Genomic DNA, 18,980 nt, shown 5'->3' on the forward strand with positions numbered 1-18,980 from the left:
TTAGCACCAATGATTGCAAGCACACATGCTGGTCCCAATGCCAAGATGAAAAGTGGGACTGAAATAACCCTATAGTGTGTATACTGCAGTGAGCAAGTTGTACTCAGGATAGCAACCATAAATGGTATGGGCTTCTCTTTACTCTGATATTTAGGGCTGTTACTTGCTACACCAAAAAGGAGTAACTTAAGCAGCTGCCATTCTACAGGGTTCTGTGAATTGGGGCAGGGGATGGGGGGAGTAGGGGCGTGGGGGAAGAGTGGTAGGAACTGTTCTTGCATGGCATGGGTATATCCTTGAGGAAAAGCACATCAGAACAACAGGTTGTCATAATTGAAGTTTTTATTGAGTGCTTACTGTATGCAAGGCACTGGGGATACAAAGAGGTATAAGTCATGGCTCTGCCCTTAAGGAGCTCACAATCTAGTTGGAAAACAAGACATGTACATACAAAAGTCAGGAACAGCACAGGTGGCCCGGACAATCACCAGTGACAACACAGATACTACAGCAGAAGAAGGGTGGAGATCACTAAAGGCTGCAGTGGGGAAGGAGCAATTCACAGAGAATGGGGCTTAAACTGTTATTAAAGAGAAGAGAAAGCCCAGGGAACAACACTCATAGCTCAAAGGCAAGAGCATACTCAGTGGGTCTAAGAAATGATGAGTTAACGGTGACTAGAGCAGAGGTTTTGTGCGGGGAGTCAGAGAAGCCAGCTGTCCCAGGAAGGGATGTTCATTCTGTATGTTGCTTTGGAGGGCCAGACAGCTTTGAAGGTTGTGGTGTCTCTGCTGAGATCAGACATGGGAGGTCAGCTGTTAAGAACTATTTTCCCAAACCTTGCAATTCTCAGAGATTTCTTCATTTAATGCCAGCTATATTTTTGGGTAGGTGTTTCACTGCCTGAATGAGATCCTAGATCTCTGTCACAGTTTTTGTTCACTGGTCAGTCAGAACCTGGGTCCACTGGATGAGCGGGGAGCTGCCCAGCTGAGCATTCTCGTGAAGGTGAGTCTGCCTAGCCACTGAAATGCATCCCTCCACCCCCACCTATGGAGCAAGCAGTCCTTGCTCCAAGTCAATAAAGCGTCTCCAGAACAGACACAGAAGTGACAAGATAGAAAGGTAGAAGTGCTGGTGTCAGTGAGCTTGAAGGTTAATGTGCTGCTTCACAGTGTTCAGAAATAGTTCAGCCCTGAATAGTTTATTCAGCCCACCAAGTATGCATTGGCTTTGTGCTCATCTTCTCACATCCCACTTCCTTCTCTGAACCAGCCTCCTATCTCACTTGTAATTATAATCTCACACTATATTTATCTCCTTGTAACAAAGCAGGCTCACTGCAATCCCAGTATGTGATAGAATATATTAATCTTAAACAAGCTGTTAAATTCCTACTAATGAGAAAGTACTTTCATGGGAGTCATGCATTTCACAGACATGGTACTAAGAAGTCAAAGTCATTTAAGGAGCTGATAGAAATGGGAATTTGGAACGGTCCCACAAACATTTAAGCAAAGCTTTTCCAAAGACTCCCCACCCCAGGAGCCCAGCACTCTGCATGGTCACTGACAGCTCGGGTCTCTCAACAGGGCTTTAGTCGCCAGTCTTCACTCCTGTTCAAGATCCTTTCCAGTGTTCGGAATCACCAGATCAATTCAGATTTGGCGCAGCTACTGCTCCGGCTAGACTATAACAAATATTATACCCAGGCTGGTGGGACTCTGGGCAGGTAGGAACAATCTGTGGGCACTTACAGATTGGGAGGAGGGGCTGATAAACTATAGAAGACCAAAATGCAACTCTGGCCATCATCTGCAGATTTTTATAAGCATTTTATAAGCGAGGCTCAGAGATGCAGGAAGGGGTGAGGGTATTCGGGTAGGGTGATCGTGTTCCACAACTTCACTGGAATTTGTTTGCTAGTGAAATTCACAGTAAAATACTAGAGCTGAGGGTAAGTTCTGTGTTGGGTTATGTGCTGCTGTGTTCTAGGGGGCAGTCTAGCCTGCTCTGGCTTGTACCAACAGCAGTGCAGCTGTGGTACCATGCTTCACTGGTCACTGCTAAACTTCCTTAAATCTAGTACTGACATCCGGTGGCAGTCGCCTTCTTAGAGAGCTGTGCTGTTGCCATGGTGTTAGCTCTATCTCAGATTGCCATGCTTCTTTGAAAGGCATGACACTTAATCGCTTTTTTCTTTTACAGTTTTGGGATGTGAAAACTCAGCTTCATAAAATGAAGCAGCAGTCAGCCCTACCACGTTCTGATGTCTGTAACAAACCTCTCTAGTCATTCATCAAATGCCTGCAGACTGCTGAAAGGGTCTTCTAGAAGAAGTCCAGAGGTATAAATCCTTCCTGCCATCCCTGTGGGAAACTGGGGTCTGAGATCCCTCTGCTGACCACACGAATGCTTTGACCCTTTACACTAAGACATCTGTTGGTGGGTTCATTTGTGTAACAGTGGTTTACTGAACATTTACTATATTCCTATGGAAGATAACCACAGTAAACAATGGGGATCAATAAAATATTTTTAGGCTAGGCTCATATGTAAGAAAGCAATCATGCTTATGAATAGGTCAGCTTCTATATGTTACCACCAAATTAGAAAACCCTTTAGACAGGCTGTGGGCTTTTCCTCTCTCTGTACCTTGTAAATTTGTAACTACACAGATAAATTTTTTTGGGAAGGATAAAGATTATTATTTGAGTATCCTTTATCTGAAGAATTTATCCAATGAGTTCCAATTCTTTCATATTGATAGAAGGGCAATTCTAGCTAAAGATGATGGAGGTCAGATTGTTCAGATTTTAGACATTGAAAATCACAACCCAGTTTTCCCACCTCAGACCTGCCACAGAAGCTAAGGTTTTATGGTCAGGTAGCCTAGCCACCACTGGCTGAGAACATACTAATGTTCTTCTCATGAGCATAAACAAAAGAACCACTTTATTGACATACCTTCCCTCCAAGCTGGACAAGAATGCAACACTGGGGCCTCGGTTTGTAGTCACCGAATCCTCTCTTCATCGACACTGTCTACCACCCACTGTGAAAGCCTGAGCCCCATACTTGTCAACTAGAGGGGATCAATCCCTTCTGTTTGTTACCTCTAAAAGCAGGGCTTAGCAGATAACAGCCTGCTGCTTGTTTTTGTAAATAATAAAGCCACACATACTCATTTACCTACTGTCTATGATTGCTTTCGTCTCAAAGCAGGGCAAGAAGTGGAGACAGACAAGTGACCACAAAGCCTAAAAGTATTTACTACAGAAAAATAGAATGATTATGATGATGAGTGTGAGGAAGGAATAGCTTCCAGCAGTTGTGACAACTTATTTTACAGAAAACCATCCCAGCAAAAGTCACTGTCCATTCATTAACAACTGGTCATGCTTCCAGTAGCAGGTCATCTGTTAATAAACTCCTGACACCCAGAGCTGTCCCCAGTCCCACTCAACTTTAGCACTCACTACTTACTGTTAACACATCTGTGCCCTCACTTACTTTAAACTGCGTTTTTGGAGGCAAACATTTAGGTAGCCTGGGATAACCTTTTGATATTGACAGAGGTGCTACAGAATAAAGTTCATTCCTATATTTTTATCTTCCTTTGTTTGCTGTACTGCTAAAGTGACAAGCCTGCTGAAAAACTTCAGAGAAGATCCTATGTTTACCATGTTCTGAGATTAAGCTCAAAGAAACAGATGAAGACATCCCAGTTACTACAACCAAAGAGATTCAACATTTATTTTATCATAAAAGTCCAACAAATAAAACTATGTACAAGGTCCATGCAAAGAATACAATTACACACAAGACACACTTAAAACCTGATTAAAACACAATCTCCACAATAGCAGGGAATAAAACCAGTAAGACCAAGTATCTTTAGTGAGAAACATAATCATGTTTGTATTTTGGATGCTGCTGGAATCCAATTCTCTCCCCAACAATGAGGCACTGGATCACCCATTCTTGTGATACCACAGGCAGCTGCAAGGCTTCAGCACACTTGAGCACCGAGGCTGGGCATGAGGGGTCTGTCACCACCACATCAAATACCCCTAAAGCAATGTCTGCAAAAAGTAGGGGGAAGTGAATGAGGAAAGAACACTCAGTTTAGCTCCTATTACAAAAAGACAGATGTGCCTTCTAACCAGTACTCCCTACTCTTCCAAACCAAAGCCCTCTGCTATAGATACTGTATACTCACAGTCTAAAATAAAAGTTGTAATCATCACTTCTGACCTTGTAGAACTACTGAATGGAAATGCCACTGGAGACTCTAGAAGCCTGAAGAGCATTATCCTTCAACCTACATCAACCTACCCTTTTTGAAGGTGGGACTTATCTTAAAACTGAGGACAGACTTGGAATACACAGACTAACAAGTGTCACTCTAAGAACATCCTGGAATGACTATGAAGCACAGGTGCTCTCCAGTACCTTTGTTATGGGCACTTGAATGATGCTGCTTCACAGAGGCTGCCCCTCCAGTCATAAGGATCTCAGACCAGAGCTCCAGGAAGTTCTGCTGTTGATCTGACACCAAGAGGACCTTCAGATTCTGGAAAGGGTTTTCACGGGGTTGCCTGTGAAGGAGTTGGAGACAGTGTTTAGGAACTGGAAAGAAACTTAGTATGGCCTGTCACATTTAGCAACTAGCACTGCACAGGGAGCCTTCATGTCTGCATGCTTTTCTAATGATGCCATGTACTGAACATGCTCTGCCTCTCTTCTAAATGAGAGATGCATTCTGGGATCCCAGACTTTGCTAGTAAACAAATCAGGTTAATCCCTCCCCTCTCTCTAAGTTTAATGATTGAAACCTGATCCCAATTTCAATGCTTCCCCTAATGGGGAACACTGACCACACACACTAATCTTTCCACACATTTAATGTAAAATGAGGCTCTGGAAACAAAGTACTTTAACTGCTGAAATCATTTCAAATTCATTCAAATTCTGACTTAGTCTACAGATATTCCAGTTTCTAGTAACACTTCAATTTCTATTATATTTTTGGTTATAAGCCTAGCCTTTAAAGACTGAGCTATCTCTCCTGCCAAATTTCTCAACTAGACTTTCTTCAGCTCTAGATGGGTTCCCAAACACTCACCAGTCCAGAATTCGTTGCTCCTCAAGGCTATACCCAGCAGGCAGCAGATAATTACGGTAGTTTTGAAGCTGGTTGGCATGGCAGCTGTCATGGACCCAGACATGAGACACACAAGGAATGCCACTGGCAAGGCACAGGAAGTACTTCCGGGTTCGACAGTGCTGGTCCGCAATTAGGAGACACTGGTAGGCTGTGTTACACTAGAAGAAAAGAAGCCCGGCTGACTGGTCTAGTGGTGTCTAGGAAAACCTTTCCTGATTAGCTGCACCTAATAAACCCCGGAGAAAAGATGTAAAGACTTCCAATTGGTGTCAAAAATACTATCTAATCTGTTTTTGTACCCAAGGCTGCGATGGCTCACTGAGAAGGCCAAACTGCTTCCTGTGACAGTTTCCTTGTCTCACATCTTTAAGAAGGCCTAAATCTCAAGGGTCAACAACACCTGGTACTCCACCTTCCAGGCTAGGGAAACACCACCACACCAATAGGTTTTCTACTACACAAGTTCAATCTGTGGCTGTCTCTTCAGAGCCACTACCACCTACCACAAGGTCTAGCTTCTGTTCTTTGTGTACAATGAGAACACTGCACAGCACCCTGGACTTCAGCCAGCCACCCAAAACCCTCTCGGGCCTTTTCTCAGCACAGAAAGAGTAGAAAGAAGTCCTCACCTGGGCTTCATTGAAGTCTTCCAGGATATACCCAGCTCCTGCTCGAAGCTGGCATTCTGTATACTGCTTGTTGAAAGGAGGAATTTCTAAAAATTCTGTGTATAGAACAAAAATAATTTTTACTATTATAAAATTTAAATAATGGTTTCCTAGGTGCTACCTTACTGTCTATTTGTAACTACTTTCTCATATATTCTTCAGCTATTGGTGATTAGACATGGGTTTACTGATGTATGTGAGGAGCTGAGCACCTGCGTCACTCAATCGTCAGTCAGCGTCATTCAGCTTTCCGGACTGTGCCAAGCAACAAACATCTAGGTACAACTGCCTCATGCAGTCTGGTTTCAAGGGCTCAGGTGAAAAGCAAAACCATCTTTACTCCCTAGTGCAGCTCCCGGATCACTTTCCCATGTCCTGTACGTGTTTCCATGGCTGTAACTAGTGAGCAGAGTCGTCATACATCTTCTGTCAGCTATACCATTTTATGACAATCACATTTTCCTCGTTTTAATTCCTTTTTGCAAGACTCAACATTAGTCAGAACTCTTTAACTTGCAAAATAATAATCTAGTTCTCAAGCTTGGAGAAGATCTCTGGAGACTATTGTCACTCACTGTGTACATTTGATCTACACATTCTCTACCACACATTTGTCAGACCTCTGAAATATATTCTACCACATGACCATAGACTTCACCTAGACACAAATTAATGTCATAGTCATTATGCCATAAATGTGGCAACAGACTTATTTTAATGAAAGGTCCAAGAATAGGTCTAGAAAAACTAATTTTTCCCAAACTATCCTGGGACACTGGAGATACCACAATTCCTTTCTTAAACTCAGAATGAAATGCATCCTCGACACGAGTTTTCTTAAGTAGATGCTAGAGCATAAATGGGGAAGGTGGCTGGACATCAGGAGCCTGTTGGACGTGGATAGTTATAGGAAGGTAAAGGCAGCACTGTGTCTATTACAAGTCTGTCATTGTTGGACCTATTTAACTCTGATAGACTGACAGATTTTTATCATTTATTTTATGTAAGAAGGAGACTCTCTCCCTAGGCCACCAAGATGTCCCGGTAGGCAAAGGCTGCCAAACCTGGTGACCTGAGTTTGATCCCCTGGGACCCCTTACCTTAGGAGGAAGAATAACACTCTTCCAAATCATCCCATGACTACCACACATATGCACACATACATACACATCCATGCATAAATCTATATACAGTATACACCTGTATCTATGTAGTATGTAAATAAACAAAGATAAATATTTCTCAGTCGTGTATCGTTGACCACTCTCTGAGAACAATTTTGTATAAGTCTACAAACCAGAGATAGGGTACAAGTTAATTTTACTTGACCAGAATCACAGTTACTAGCTGGCTGGTGCACTGCTCTACCTGAACGAAAGTATCTCTTCACAAAGTAAATAGAAAGAGTGCATAGGTCAGCATCCCTGGAGACTCACCCTCCTCTTCTTCGCTGCTTCCTGTAGGACCATCTAGCAGCTTAGAGCGGCTGGCCAGCTTGTCACTAGTTGTAGCCATGGTGAGGAGAAAGGCATAGCCCAGAAACAAGGTCTTGTTGAGGGGCAAAGGCCCTCTTGGCTCTTCCAGGACAGAAGGCTCACCTGTGTTGTCTCCACTCTCACAGGGGCTCACAAGCTCTGCTGCCCCCACTGTTCCTAGGAAGGACAAAGCATAGCTAATAAAACAATGCACACAGGATCATTACTTGGACAAAGGTCCAGCAACAAGCGTGACCAGATAGGCCATGTCCTGGTAAGTTTTGTCTAGGCTATGACCTAAAGACCATTAATATATAGCCAGACACTCTAAATGGCCAACAACCTAGGACCAAATTTACAGCAAAGATAAAATAACATTCAAATCTGACATGACCATTACAGTAGGCAGTCTGCTGTTTTCATATATGGACATGAACTGGTACTATTTCTATAACATCAAATTCTAAGGCCACCTGAAATCAAAGGTGGTTCTAGAACAGGAAAATATAGTGTTTAGAAGTCTTGAACCACATTCATTGCCCAGGTCTCTGACATTTTGAAGCAATCTTTAAAGAAGGAAGAAAAAACTTTTCATTGCTGCCAAGAACTGTCCCAATCAGATTCTCCCACTGTACCTTAGGCTCTTACCAGAACAATGCCAAATACTTGGTGATAGAGTCTTGACGTGGAGGTGAAGCCACACAAAGTACCCCACCTCAACACCCAGCTGTCAACACCTGGGAAGTTAAGTGAGCCACCATTCCAGAACACCCATGCTAAGATGTGCCCCAGTAAGTCCTCCAAAAGGAAACGGATACCTACTGACGCCGAGTCAGGCTCATTAGGAGGCTAAGATGACGGCAGGTCATGCATGACCTGAAATAAAGCCAGGATCAGGAACGGTCAGGCAGTGATACTGTGTGTATGCACTGGACTACAGGGTCAGTCAAGCCTACCTAAATCTGAGATCTGGCTTATTCTGTCACATTGAGAAAGTTACCTAGCTTTTCTGTCTTAGACTCTGCAAAACATATAGAAAGTGAATTCTAGCACACATGCTTTAAGAGAGTATATAAGGGAACATGAGTGAAAATATTTAGGTTTCATGACTAGCCCAGTAAATATTTAATAAAGGCTAGCTATTACTGTTTTTAGATAACCTTAAATACACGGCAGTGGTATTAGGTGGGTAAGCAGATGACATAACTCCAACAGGAAAAACAAAGATCTGATGCTGGGGAAAGGGAAGGGCTAGCCTGAGAGACCCCTATTCAACAGAGACAGGATTTTACTTCTGCCTACAGGAGCCACCATGGCCAGGTCACCACAGACACTTGAACAGCTAACTGAATTTTCTTCATAATGAATAGGAGTGACTGAAAGGGATGGACAGGGGAAAGGGAAGATGCAGGCTGAAGCACAACCTTTCTATAGGAAGCTTGAGAAAGGGTAAGCACAAGATGGGGGGGGGGGGGGCGCGGAGATAGTAGAAACAAAGTCTACCAAGAAGCAGGAGATGGCAGAGAATAAAATCTAAGAACGTGTACCCATTCTGAGTCTACTTAAACTTCCATACTTATATTCCCCCCAAAAGCCCACATACAGTCTCTGTCTGTGATCAAGTCTTGCCCTCTTGCTGAGCTCTGAAGAGAGGACGGAGTGTAGCTTATACCAGGATAACCTATAAACTTGTAGGCGCCAGTCTATGACCAGCATAGAAAGGACATCACCATGCACTAGGCTCCCATCTTACCAGGTTTCACAGTAGCAGACTTTCGGCCTCGCTTAGCAGGGGACCGTTCCTCTTCAGAAGTCGTAAGTTTCCTTTTGCCTGACGGAACTCCCATGGAAGCACGGGGACTCTCTGTGGTTTTACGTGTGGGTGTTGTGCTGCTGCTACTGGAGGCAGTGGGGGTGGCTGGGGAGCTGATGTTACTGCGCCGTTTCCTCTTTCCTTCCACCAAATTGTCTGACGAATAAGCCAAAGGCTAGTAAGTTCGGGTTAAGTAATAACTTAAACCTGACATAGATAGTACTGTGTTTCCTGCAACCTCCCCCAATCAGGAAGTCACCTTTTAAAGCCACACATTTTATGTTCCAACACTGCCATGCCAGATATAGATGCTCCTCTATAGAACAAGAAAGGCCAGAAAAAGCCCAGAGACGTCTCATTTGGTATTTGGAAAGGGAAAAAGTATGGCAGTAACTAGAAAATGGTAGTCATTACGATCCAATAAACCATACAAGAGTCAGGCAATCCTTCCTAACTACTCTAGAAACCATTCCTCTCTTTAAGAAAAGCATGGGTCCATAGGCAGTCGTTCAGGACAGTCTTACCTAAGCTGATATCTGCTGCCTTTGTGAGTGGTGTGACAGCTTCATATGGGCCAAGCCCATATTGTTCTCTCAGTCTGTTTCCTTGCTCCAAGGACAGAATGACTGCCATCCGTTTATACCACTTCCTTTGGCCTTCTTTTTCAATGCTGTAATACAGCTCCCCAGACTCCTTCCTGTGTCCTTTCACCACTCCTGGAGGGGACATAAAAGATTCCATAGCTGCAGGTTGCCTAGCACCCTCTCATAGGGCTCTACAAAAGCAGGCCTGAGGCAGGGAACACAGAGCCAACAAACATGGGCTGAACTTGGCTGTCCATCCTGAATGGTTTACAACACTCAGGGTATATGTAGCTAATACACTAGGATTAGACAATGTCTTCTGAGAGAAAGCGGCCTTTAGCTATAAAATAAAGCTTCCCAATGCTGGACTTGGGGATTATTAGAGGCTCAAATGGACCTCCTGAAATGAATGGCATGGTTTCTTAATGATCCCATATCAATCTCCTAAGCCTTCCCATCGTGATTTATTTGAAGAATGAGTGGTAGTCCTAAGTTACAGGTGAAAATGACAATTCTAAGAAATCATGTACATGTCTGTCTATTGTACAAAAAAAATCAGAATGAAGAGAGCAAAGGGAAAAATAAGCCCTGCTTCCTGCTATTCTCTACCTCGATGTTCTTGCACTGATAAACAGCTACAGATAAGCCTTTAGGTTAGAAGCACAATGTGTGGCTGAGTTAGAACTCAACCAACCCGAGTTTAGGCCTAATTCTATTATGTGGGGATTAGTTAGGCAAGATCTATTTCCAAATCTATGAAAAAAAGAAAAACAAACAAACAAACAAAAAACCACACTCCTTTCTACCAACCAGTAAACATATATCTCACACACAACATAAAAATGACACATCACTGCTATGTTTCGTTCTCATGAACAGAGAGGTACACTGCATTCTCCACTAGCTTGTTTTCAATGAAGCGATAAGGGACCTAGCTATCCTGCCAGGGAGGAGGAAGCAGGTCCTAGTTCTCTGCTGTGCCACACAATCGCTTCTTTTACTCAGCCTACTCATCTCCTAGCTTAAATCTACCAAACTAGATCATGAAGACCACCTGATACCAACACGTGCCCAGGCCATAAGAACACTCATCACCAAGGAGGAGCTACAACTAGAAGCAGTGTGCTACTGACACTGGTAAACAAGTAGGCTGCCAGATCCCTATCCTGTGATACATTTACTGCTGATAGCAAACTATCTCGAAAGGGCCAACTGCCAACCTCTATGATGGCTTCATACCAGATGAAGAGGATACATACAAACCATGACTACCCGTCCTAGGTACTGCTCCTAAGTAACGCCACACAACTGATGGTGTTATCTAGTATTATAAGTTAAAGTGGCCAAAACACAAAACAAGGGAGCAAAAAAAGCAGGTACTTGGGGAACCCTAGAATAAGAAAGCCAGGAAGCTCCCAACAGAAAAGCTTGTTCTCCCAGTCTATCCATGTTCAACACAGTATCCAGAAAGGATATTTCTCAATGAAGGTCAACACCATAGAACTAAGAAGCTATATTCAAAGAATATATGAAGGGGTTGGGGATTTAGCTCAGTGGTAGAGCGCTTGCCCAGCAAGCACAAGGCCCTGGGTTCGATCCCCAGCTCCAAAAAAAAAAGAAAAAAAAAAAAAAAAGAATATATGAAAAAGTAAAAGCACACATGAACACCTCACCATTACCAACACTGGCTATTATAAAAAGAAGGGCAGTGGCCTGAGACCACCCTGAAAAAAAAACAAAAAGAGAGCATCGCTCTTCAAATCAAAACATGACATGCAGCGTGCTGAGTTAGAATATCTCGGTGTGCCACCACTGTCTCCAGCTGAATTCTTATCAGCGTCGTCAATGAACTTCAAAGTCAGAAATAAGGCCTAGCATAGCCGCTCAAACCTTTAACCCCAGGACTCGGGAGGCAGAGGCAGGTGGATCTCTGTTAGCTTGAGGCCAGCCTGGTCTACAATGCAAGTTCCAAGACAGCCAGGGCATAAGGCAGGAGTGAAAAGAAAACAATACAAAAGGGCAAATACTACTGTTAAAGTGGAAAGTCCTGGAAAAGTGCCACTTCACCTAGTGATAAAGACTCACATCACCAGTGATGTAAGGTGATGTCACATGCCCCCTCAGCCCCATAGATGATATGATATGAAGGGCACAGTAACCCTAATGACATTCTTTACAATGAATTAAAAACAAAATCCTAACTGCAGTCTACTGTGAAACCATCAGACCTGATCTGAGAGAGCATTCTATAAAATAGCTATTATCCTTCAAAACTGTCAGAGTCACGGAAAAAGAAAAGACAGAAATTGCCACAAACCAGAGGAGACCAAAGGAAACATGGTGACTAAATGTAATGTGGTATCCTCGACTGGATCCTGAAACAGAGAAAGTATATTATAGAAAAGATGGTAAAGTCCAAATAAAGTTTGGAGTTTAGTTAACGGCTAGGAATTGAGATGGCTTCTTGGTTCTGACAAAAGTACCAGACTAGTTTAGGACACTGGAGACAGGGAATGCTCGGCAGAGAGGACAAAGGGAGCCTCTACCCTAACACCATTCTGTCCTTGGCAATGTGTTAATTCTGTAACTATTCCAAAATAAGTTTGCCGAAAAACAACTACAAACGAAACAGCCAATGGCAAGGGTATGCAGTGGAATGGGTGTGGATCTCTGACTTGTGAGGTCCAGAGAAACAGGCTGGGGAAGACAAGACTGTCTGGTAACTGCTGACAAAACGGACCAGTGGACAGAGTGCATCTGTAGAGCCTCTGCTTGTTGATTACCTGCACTGAAATACTCATCTTCTGAGAGGGCGGTCACTTCAGTGTCCAGGGGTATGGGGTCACACAGGAGAATGTCCTTGCCCAGCACGTCACACTCATACCCGTCATCAAAGAGCAGCTTATACTTCCCAGCTCCGACATCTCGTGTGATTTTCCCAGAGTAAAAGTAGCCATTGGACGACCACTTGGCTACAACCCGGAGCCCCACAAAGCTGTTTCCAGAAGATGAGGAATCCAAGCCATCAGAGGAACCAGTAGCAGCCTGAAAAGGAATCTCTGGAGAATCACTCCGCCGCAAAGCACCAGAACTGGCATCCATCCGTTTGGTAGAGTCTGGCACACGGGGCATAATGCGGGTGAAGGACTTGTCATCGGGTGACATGCTAGGTGAAGTGTCTTCTATGCCCAATGGACCAGACACAACTGTTTCTCTAAAGACAGGCAAGAGAAGGACGTGAGAGCAGGACAGGACCTACCTTCCGACTTTTTCCTACAGGCCTCTTCCCATTCTTCATTAACCCCATCACAGGCATGAGGCCAGTCTCTCAGTGGCCTCGGGCATCAGTGTGGGCCCCTCCTTTCCCTCTTGTACCCTACACACTCTCTATTTTCCTCTCTACTCCTATTTTTTTGGCATTACCCAGGTACCTGGTTCCAGTGGTCCGAGAAGGTGGGCGGCCCCTTCGCCCACGACCACGAGGTGTAACTGGAGCCTTCCCTCCTTGTCTGATGCCAAGGCCTGCATCACCATCTTCCTCACACACTGGTGCCCCTGTCTGACTGATCCCTTTTCTAGGACTAGAGAATGAAGACAGGTTAGTTTGATAGCAGCTGCTAATGAATACATCCTTTAACATCTCCCCAGGACCTTCCAACTGTCAGGAACATGTGCTGCTCCTCCAGGGCAACAGGAAGCTGGCTCACACCCATGAAAACTCATCGACAAAACCTCAGCTGGAAACAAGGGGAATGGGATAAAAAGTCTTTTTCCTGTATGAAAGTCTACTCCCTCCTGACATAGCTTTGCTGTTGCTATTTGAGATGCTACACCCATTTCTGCCCGACCTTCTATTCTACTTCAGGCTCTGGATACCCACAGAGGAGACCAAAAACCAAGACATAGAACACAGTGGGAGCCTATTGCAAATGTGTACTCCCAACCAAAATACGGATATGTTGCAGAATATAGGCATGGCAGGAGAATGTACCCAGCATTCCCAACATCCCCTAAGGGACTTCTTTGCCCACAATGGAGGAAGAGGCACTGATTTCTCCAGCTCGAGGCAGGGCATTCCCCAGTATTTCTTCATGTGATATTAAAACATCAGCAGCCCTGCCCCTGCTGGGTTCTCTCTGGAAAACCTGTCTGCACCTCAGTTTTCCTGGGCCTCCTCGGGAACTGGGTAAGGCAAAATCTGCAGGTTCTGTCCCACTGGTTTTTCCTTTGAGTGGCCCAGCTCCTCGCCCTGAGCTGCCACTGCTGTGTATGGCTGAGAGACTTGTTCCACTGGATGTGTGGTGTGAGCTGGAGGCTTTGGAGGAGAAGGAGCTGATGTCCCCCAGGTCCCCAGAGGAACCGCCAGTCTGTGAAGGGGAAACTTCTGTTTCACATTCCTGACATTCTACGATTGGTTCTTCAGTCTCCTGAAGGGAAGAAACAGATAGGGAAGCTAAAAGAAAGTGCACTAACAGAAAGCTAAGGTGATGGCTAGGAAATCCTAGAGATTGCAGGAAATGTCACATCAGCCAGGTAGGAATCAGGAAGGAACTTTCTGAAGCAATGGAAACATTCTTTATCTGTTCTGAGCCATGGATACATACATTTTTTCAATGCATAGCTAGGTATGATGACACACATCTTTAATCCTAGGAGGCAGAGGCAGGTAAACTGAGTTTGAGGACAGCCTGATCCATATATCAAATTTCAGTCCAGTCAGGTTTATACAGTGAAACCCTAACTCAAAATTAAGTAAATATTGTTTTTAAACTTGTTCAAAGCTATTGAACCAAACACTTAACATATTACACGTCGTGAACATTAAGAAGAAAGAACCCTTCCTATGTATGGAACATGAAATTGTCTTTCTATTGGGAAAGCTCATAAGCACTGACTACTAGCAAGGACTTTAACACAGCAGACAGAAGCCATTTCCCTGTGGAGAGAAGAGAACTAAGGAGGTCATTGAGAGGAGTGGGCAGGAGCCTTTCTGGGTACATCATTAACATTAGTTCTTTTATAAGTGACCAAGGAAACAGAAAATTTTAAGTAAAAATAACTAAAATTGGTTTGAAAAATCAAAGACAAAAACATTATCAGAGCTGAGGATGTAGCTTCATGGGAGAGCCCTGAGTTTACGGTTTTGAACTCCATCCAGTATGGGTAGAGGGGGCTCACATTATAATGAAAGTTCATGCTGGGTGTAGTCACACACACCTTTAATCCCAGCACTGGGAAGCACATGTAGACAGATCTCTGTGTGTTCAAGGCCATGCTAAATTTCAAGACAGCCATGGCTACATAATGATACCCCGACACTGACTCTGATGAGGATTATGACAATGAAAAATTTTGGTAAGTACAAACCACTAGAATATCAAGATGGCTTCATTCACCTCATATGCCCACTTTGGGGCTAGAGCTCCGCTTAAGTCTGGCCAGGCATGCATGGTACAGCAAGGGTCTAGGACCAAGACATAACATCCTCAACAGCACAGCATTGGGAAATGGGCATACAGGACACAATTTTGTCTTCCTCATCTAAACTGTTTACAGAACACCATGCTAGTTGACATGATGTGGAGAAAGAAGACTCCTCAGTAGGCCCAGTCTCTCCACAGACAATATGTACCACACATATTTGTGCAATACTACTAAACGGTAAACAAATGGCTCTTTTTGACTTCTGTTTTGGAAAATTTCTCCTTTGAGAATTTATAGTTTGAGGGAGGGCAAGGATAGCAAAATGGCTCATAAGATGCTTCATGACCCAAGTCTGATAGCCCAGAGCCAAGTGATGCAAGGAGAGCTGACTCTGAAAGCTGTCCTGCAAAAGGGTCACACATGGGCCACTGCACACATAGACCCACATGAATATACACACTACATCAACAGATGAATGTTAAAAGGAAAGAAAACCCACAGGCTGCAGCGCAGTTGGTGAAGTGCTCCCCTCACATGCATGTGGCATTAGGTTTGTCGTAAACAGAGATGCAGACAGAAAGATCAGAAGTTCAAAATGGCTACAACAAGTTAAGAGGCTTGAGCTAAAATAAACCAGTCAGGCAGTGGTAGCACTTAGGAGGTCTCTGTAACTTAAAGGCCAGCCTGGTCTACAGAGCAAGTTCCAGGACAGTCAGGGCTGTGTAAAAAGACCCTGTCTCAAAGAGGAACAAAAGAAAACAGAAGGAAAGAGTGCCAGTGCCTAGCGAGCCAGGGCTGAGGAGAATCGAGGGAAAGGACAGGGATAGGAGGGGCGGGGAGTAGGTGGGCGCAGCTATACCTCCGTTACTTTCCTTTCCACTTCTGTTCCATCCACATAATAAACATCTGTGATGACACGGGTGACAAGTGTACGGACTTCTCGAATCGTTCTCGTGTGACGATGCAAGACATGGCCATGTGGAGGCTGAGGCATTTCAAATTCTTCTTCTCCCTACAATGAAAGACACAGTCTGAACAAAACTAGTGAACGGACAGTGCAATGGAGTCACAGTTTTCACTATACACTGTCAGAAGACTCATGTATCTGATGTGACAAACGGTCCATTTATTCACAGGAAGACCGAGAAGAGGCTGCGGAAATCTGTGTCTGCCTCATGTGACCTGAAATGACAAAGCTCAATCAGAGTATCTAACACATTATTTTGAAAAAATGAGCATCCTAAGTTTTTTCAACTTTTTGTTTGTTTCACTGTATAGCTCAAACTTGTCTTCAACTTACTATGTACCCCAAGCTGGTCTCTCCAACTCATGATCCTCCTGCCTCAGGACTCTGATAAGCATGTGCCACCACAACCAGCTAATCCTTTAATTCTGACAGTAACAGTGCTTTACCTAAAAAGCAGGTGCTCTTTGACCCTTAGAGAAGCCCAGAATCAACACCTGTTAACTAGTGAAAACTAGTTTAGTAACAAAAAAAGACAATGCTTTCTATCTGTTCCAAAGAATAGTTTTGGGAGTTTTGTTACTCTGTTTAGATACGGGGTCTCCCTACATACATCCCGAGCCTCTGCTTACTCACCAAGGTGTGCTGCCCAGTTTTAGGTTAACACAGTCATGACGGAGGGTAGACCTCACTTATGCCTCCATAAGATCTGACTGTAGGGCGTTTTCTTAGTGATTGTTGTGGTGACGCCCCTCAGCTGGTGGTCCTGGGTTCTAGCAGGCTGAGGCAGGCAGTGGTGGGATCAGCACTCAGGAGGCAGGTAGATGATCTCTGAGTTGAAGGCTAGCCTGTTCTATAGAGGGAGTTCAGGAAGGCCAGGGCTACACAGAAAAACAATGTCTCAAAACAAAAACCACAAGAACAAAAATAAAAAACAAAAAACAAAAACAAAAAAGGAGACTGGGCAAACCATATGTGGCTAAGTCACTAAGTGGAGCCCCTCCATGGCTATGTATCACCTCCTGCCGGGGGGTCCCTGTTGTCTGAGTTCCTGCCTTAGCAGCCCTCAATGGCCAAGACCCTGGATATGTAGGTCAAATAAACCCTTTCAGCCTCTATTTGTTTTTGGCCATGGTGTTTGTCATAGAAATCCCATTTAAGACACGAAGAATAGACTTTTAACTAATGGTTAAGTTAGAAAGCTGGGCATGGTAGTTTACATCTCTAATCCCAACACTTGGAGGCAGAGGCAGGAGAATCAGAAGTTCAAAGCCATTTCTAGACTGTACGGTTTAAAGATAGTGCCTAGGGAATCTGAGGCACTATCACCAAAACAAACAAAAGATGAACATTTTATATCTAGAACGGAAGAGAAAGCACCCTTGCTGCTCTTCAAAGGGCCCTGGAGTTCAAGTCCTACCACCCACATGGCAGCACACAACCGTCTATAACCCCAGTGCCAGGGGATCTAGCACCCTCTTCTGGCTTTCATGTGCACCAGGCATCACTCCACTCAGTGCACTTAAATATACGCATGCAAAACATTCAGACACATAAAACAAAACTGTTTTAAGATTTACCATTAAAAAATAGTTTGAACAAAACCATATTTTTTGACAATTTCTTATTACTTCAAGAAAAATAAGCTGCTTTCATTCAAAAAACATTATGCAAATATTTGGTGACTAGCTTATGTGCACATGGATGACACTATCCAAACATCTGCTAGAAAGATCAGGACCGATACAATTCACTCAGGGCTTGACAAATTCAAATGCAGTATTTCCGATTAATATAAAAATAAAGAATTCTTAGACCACTGTTCAAACAAGCAGACAATAAACAAGAACCAAGTTGTTCCATGATCATAATTTCTTCTAAATCTGTGTAATGTGTGCACACGCATGTGTCTATGAGTGTTCATGAAGGCCTGAGGTCAATGTGTCTATCACTCTCTCCCTTTGAACCTAGAATTTGCCAATGCAACTAGACTGGCTGCTCTCGGCAAGCCCAGGGATCTTGTCTTTGTCCCCCAGTGCTAGCTCCTCTGTCGGGCTTCTTTAAATGGGTTCTAGGGGACGGAACTCCAGCCCTCATGCTTGAGCACTATACACCCGACTACCTCCCCATCCCTCATATCCACAATCTCTACTGCCAAATGAGCCCCAAGATTATGCTTTAGTCAGATTTTGATAATCCTGATAAAAAGGACTGCTTGCAAAACAGATTTCAAAGTCCTGTTGTTTGCTCACTACCCCTAATCATTGGCTTCTTAGAGCCCACCCGTGTTTACTACGTAAGACTTGCTGGTAGCTAAACCTGGCCAGCATTGGTCTGTCTTCTCGTAACACCTCTACCACAGCTCAGTGCTGTCCGTCCTCATCCCACTGGCTCTGCATTCTATGGAGGAGCAGGTAGTAATTCACCCAAAGCATTCACTAACGTAACTGAACCACTATTCTAACTGAACAATTCTGACTCAGACTTTAGCTGTGGAGTAAAACAGATATAAACGTTAAAACATGGACCTTAAACCAACTCTTCAACTGTTTGCATATATGTGACTGTTTAATGAGGTTAGAACACAGCTATACATGTCGATAATCATGTACCAGAACCATGACAGCCTCAAATGACTTGTGCAGCCTGACTGTTCCCCACTAGCCGGCCCATCTTGCATCCTGGGATCTTAAGTTTCTGCTCATAAAAGTGAACATTTCAAGGGACTTAGCTGATAAAGTAGGACAAGAGTCAGAGAAGGAGGCAGATAATCTATGCTAACTTGTGAGAAGAGTCTCCAAAGTTAAATAACTTGAATATTCCATTATTATTGGGTGGGAAAAAGTCATTTCCCGCCACAGAAAACCTAGTTCCATATACAC

General features: G+C 43.9%; 2 protein-coding genes across 18 annotated transcripts in view; one reads left to right on the forward strand and one right to left on the reverse strand.

The window, feature by feature from the left end:
• The window catches only part of Tubgcp4 (tubulin gamma complex component 4), a 34,738-nt gene extending 25,944 nt beyond the window's left edge, over window positions 1–8,794 (forward strand). For 3 of the 9 annotated variants that reach the window (XM_039106529.2, XM_063284163.1, XM_039106530.1), the window contains 3 exons: window positions 892–1,008; window positions 1,593–1,732; window positions 2,209–3,191. In XM_039106529.2, the coding sequence (XP_038962457.1) occupies window positions 892–1,008; window positions 1,593–1,732; window positions 2,209–2,221 (270 nt within the window). In that variant the 3' untranslated portion in view covers window positions 2,222–3,191. Of the gene's footprint in view, window positions 1–891; window positions 1,009–1,592; window positions 1,733–2,208; window positions 5,959–6,000 lie in introns of those variants that run through there. The other 6 variants (XR_001837217.3, XR_010064664.1, NM_001399280.1 and 3 more) reach the window with 4 other exon arrangements.
• The window catches only part of Tp53bp1 (tumor protein p53 binding protein 1), a 104,397-nt gene continuing 85,741 nt past the window's right edge, over window positions 325–18,980 (reverse strand). For 6 of the 9 annotated variants that reach the window (XM_017592215.3, XM_063283318.1, XM_006234865.5 and 3 more), the window contains 11 exons: window positions 15,994–16,146; window positions 13,866–14,137; window positions 13,142–13,291; window positions 12,494–12,924; window positions 9,651–9,842; window positions 9,067–9,282; window positions 7,275–7,490; window positions 5,800–5,894; window positions 5,129–5,328; window positions 4,456–4,601; window positions 325–4,085 (listed from right to left, as the gene is read on the reverse strand). In XM_017592215.3, the coding sequence (XP_017447704.1) occupies window positions 3,898–4,085; window positions 4,456–4,601; window positions 5,129–5,328; window positions 5,800–5,894; window positions 7,275–7,490; window positions 9,067–9,282; window positions 9,651–9,842; window positions 12,494–12,924; window positions 13,142–13,291; window positions 13,866–14,137; window positions 15,994–16,146 (2,259 nt within the window). In that variant the 3' untranslated portion in view covers window positions 325–3,897. The remainder of the gene's footprint in view (window positions 4,086–4,455; window positions 4,602–5,128; window positions 5,329–5,799; window positions 5,895–7,274; window positions 7,491–9,066; window positions 9,283–9,650; window positions 9,843–12,493; window positions 12,925–13,141; window positions 13,292–13,865; window positions 14,138–15,993; window positions 16,147–18,980) is intronic. The other 3 variants (XM_063283320.1, NM_001371259.1, XM_063283321.1) reach the window with 3 other exon arrangements.

This window comes from Rattus norvegicus, chromosome 3 (genome assembly GCF_036323735.1).
Source record: "Rattus norvegicus strain BN/NHsdMcwi chromosome 3, GRCr8, whole genome shotgun sequence".
In the NCBI taxonomy this organism is placed as follows: domain Eukaryota; kingdom Metazoa; phylum Chordata; class Mammalia; order Rodentia; family Muridae; genus Rattus; species Rattus norvegicus.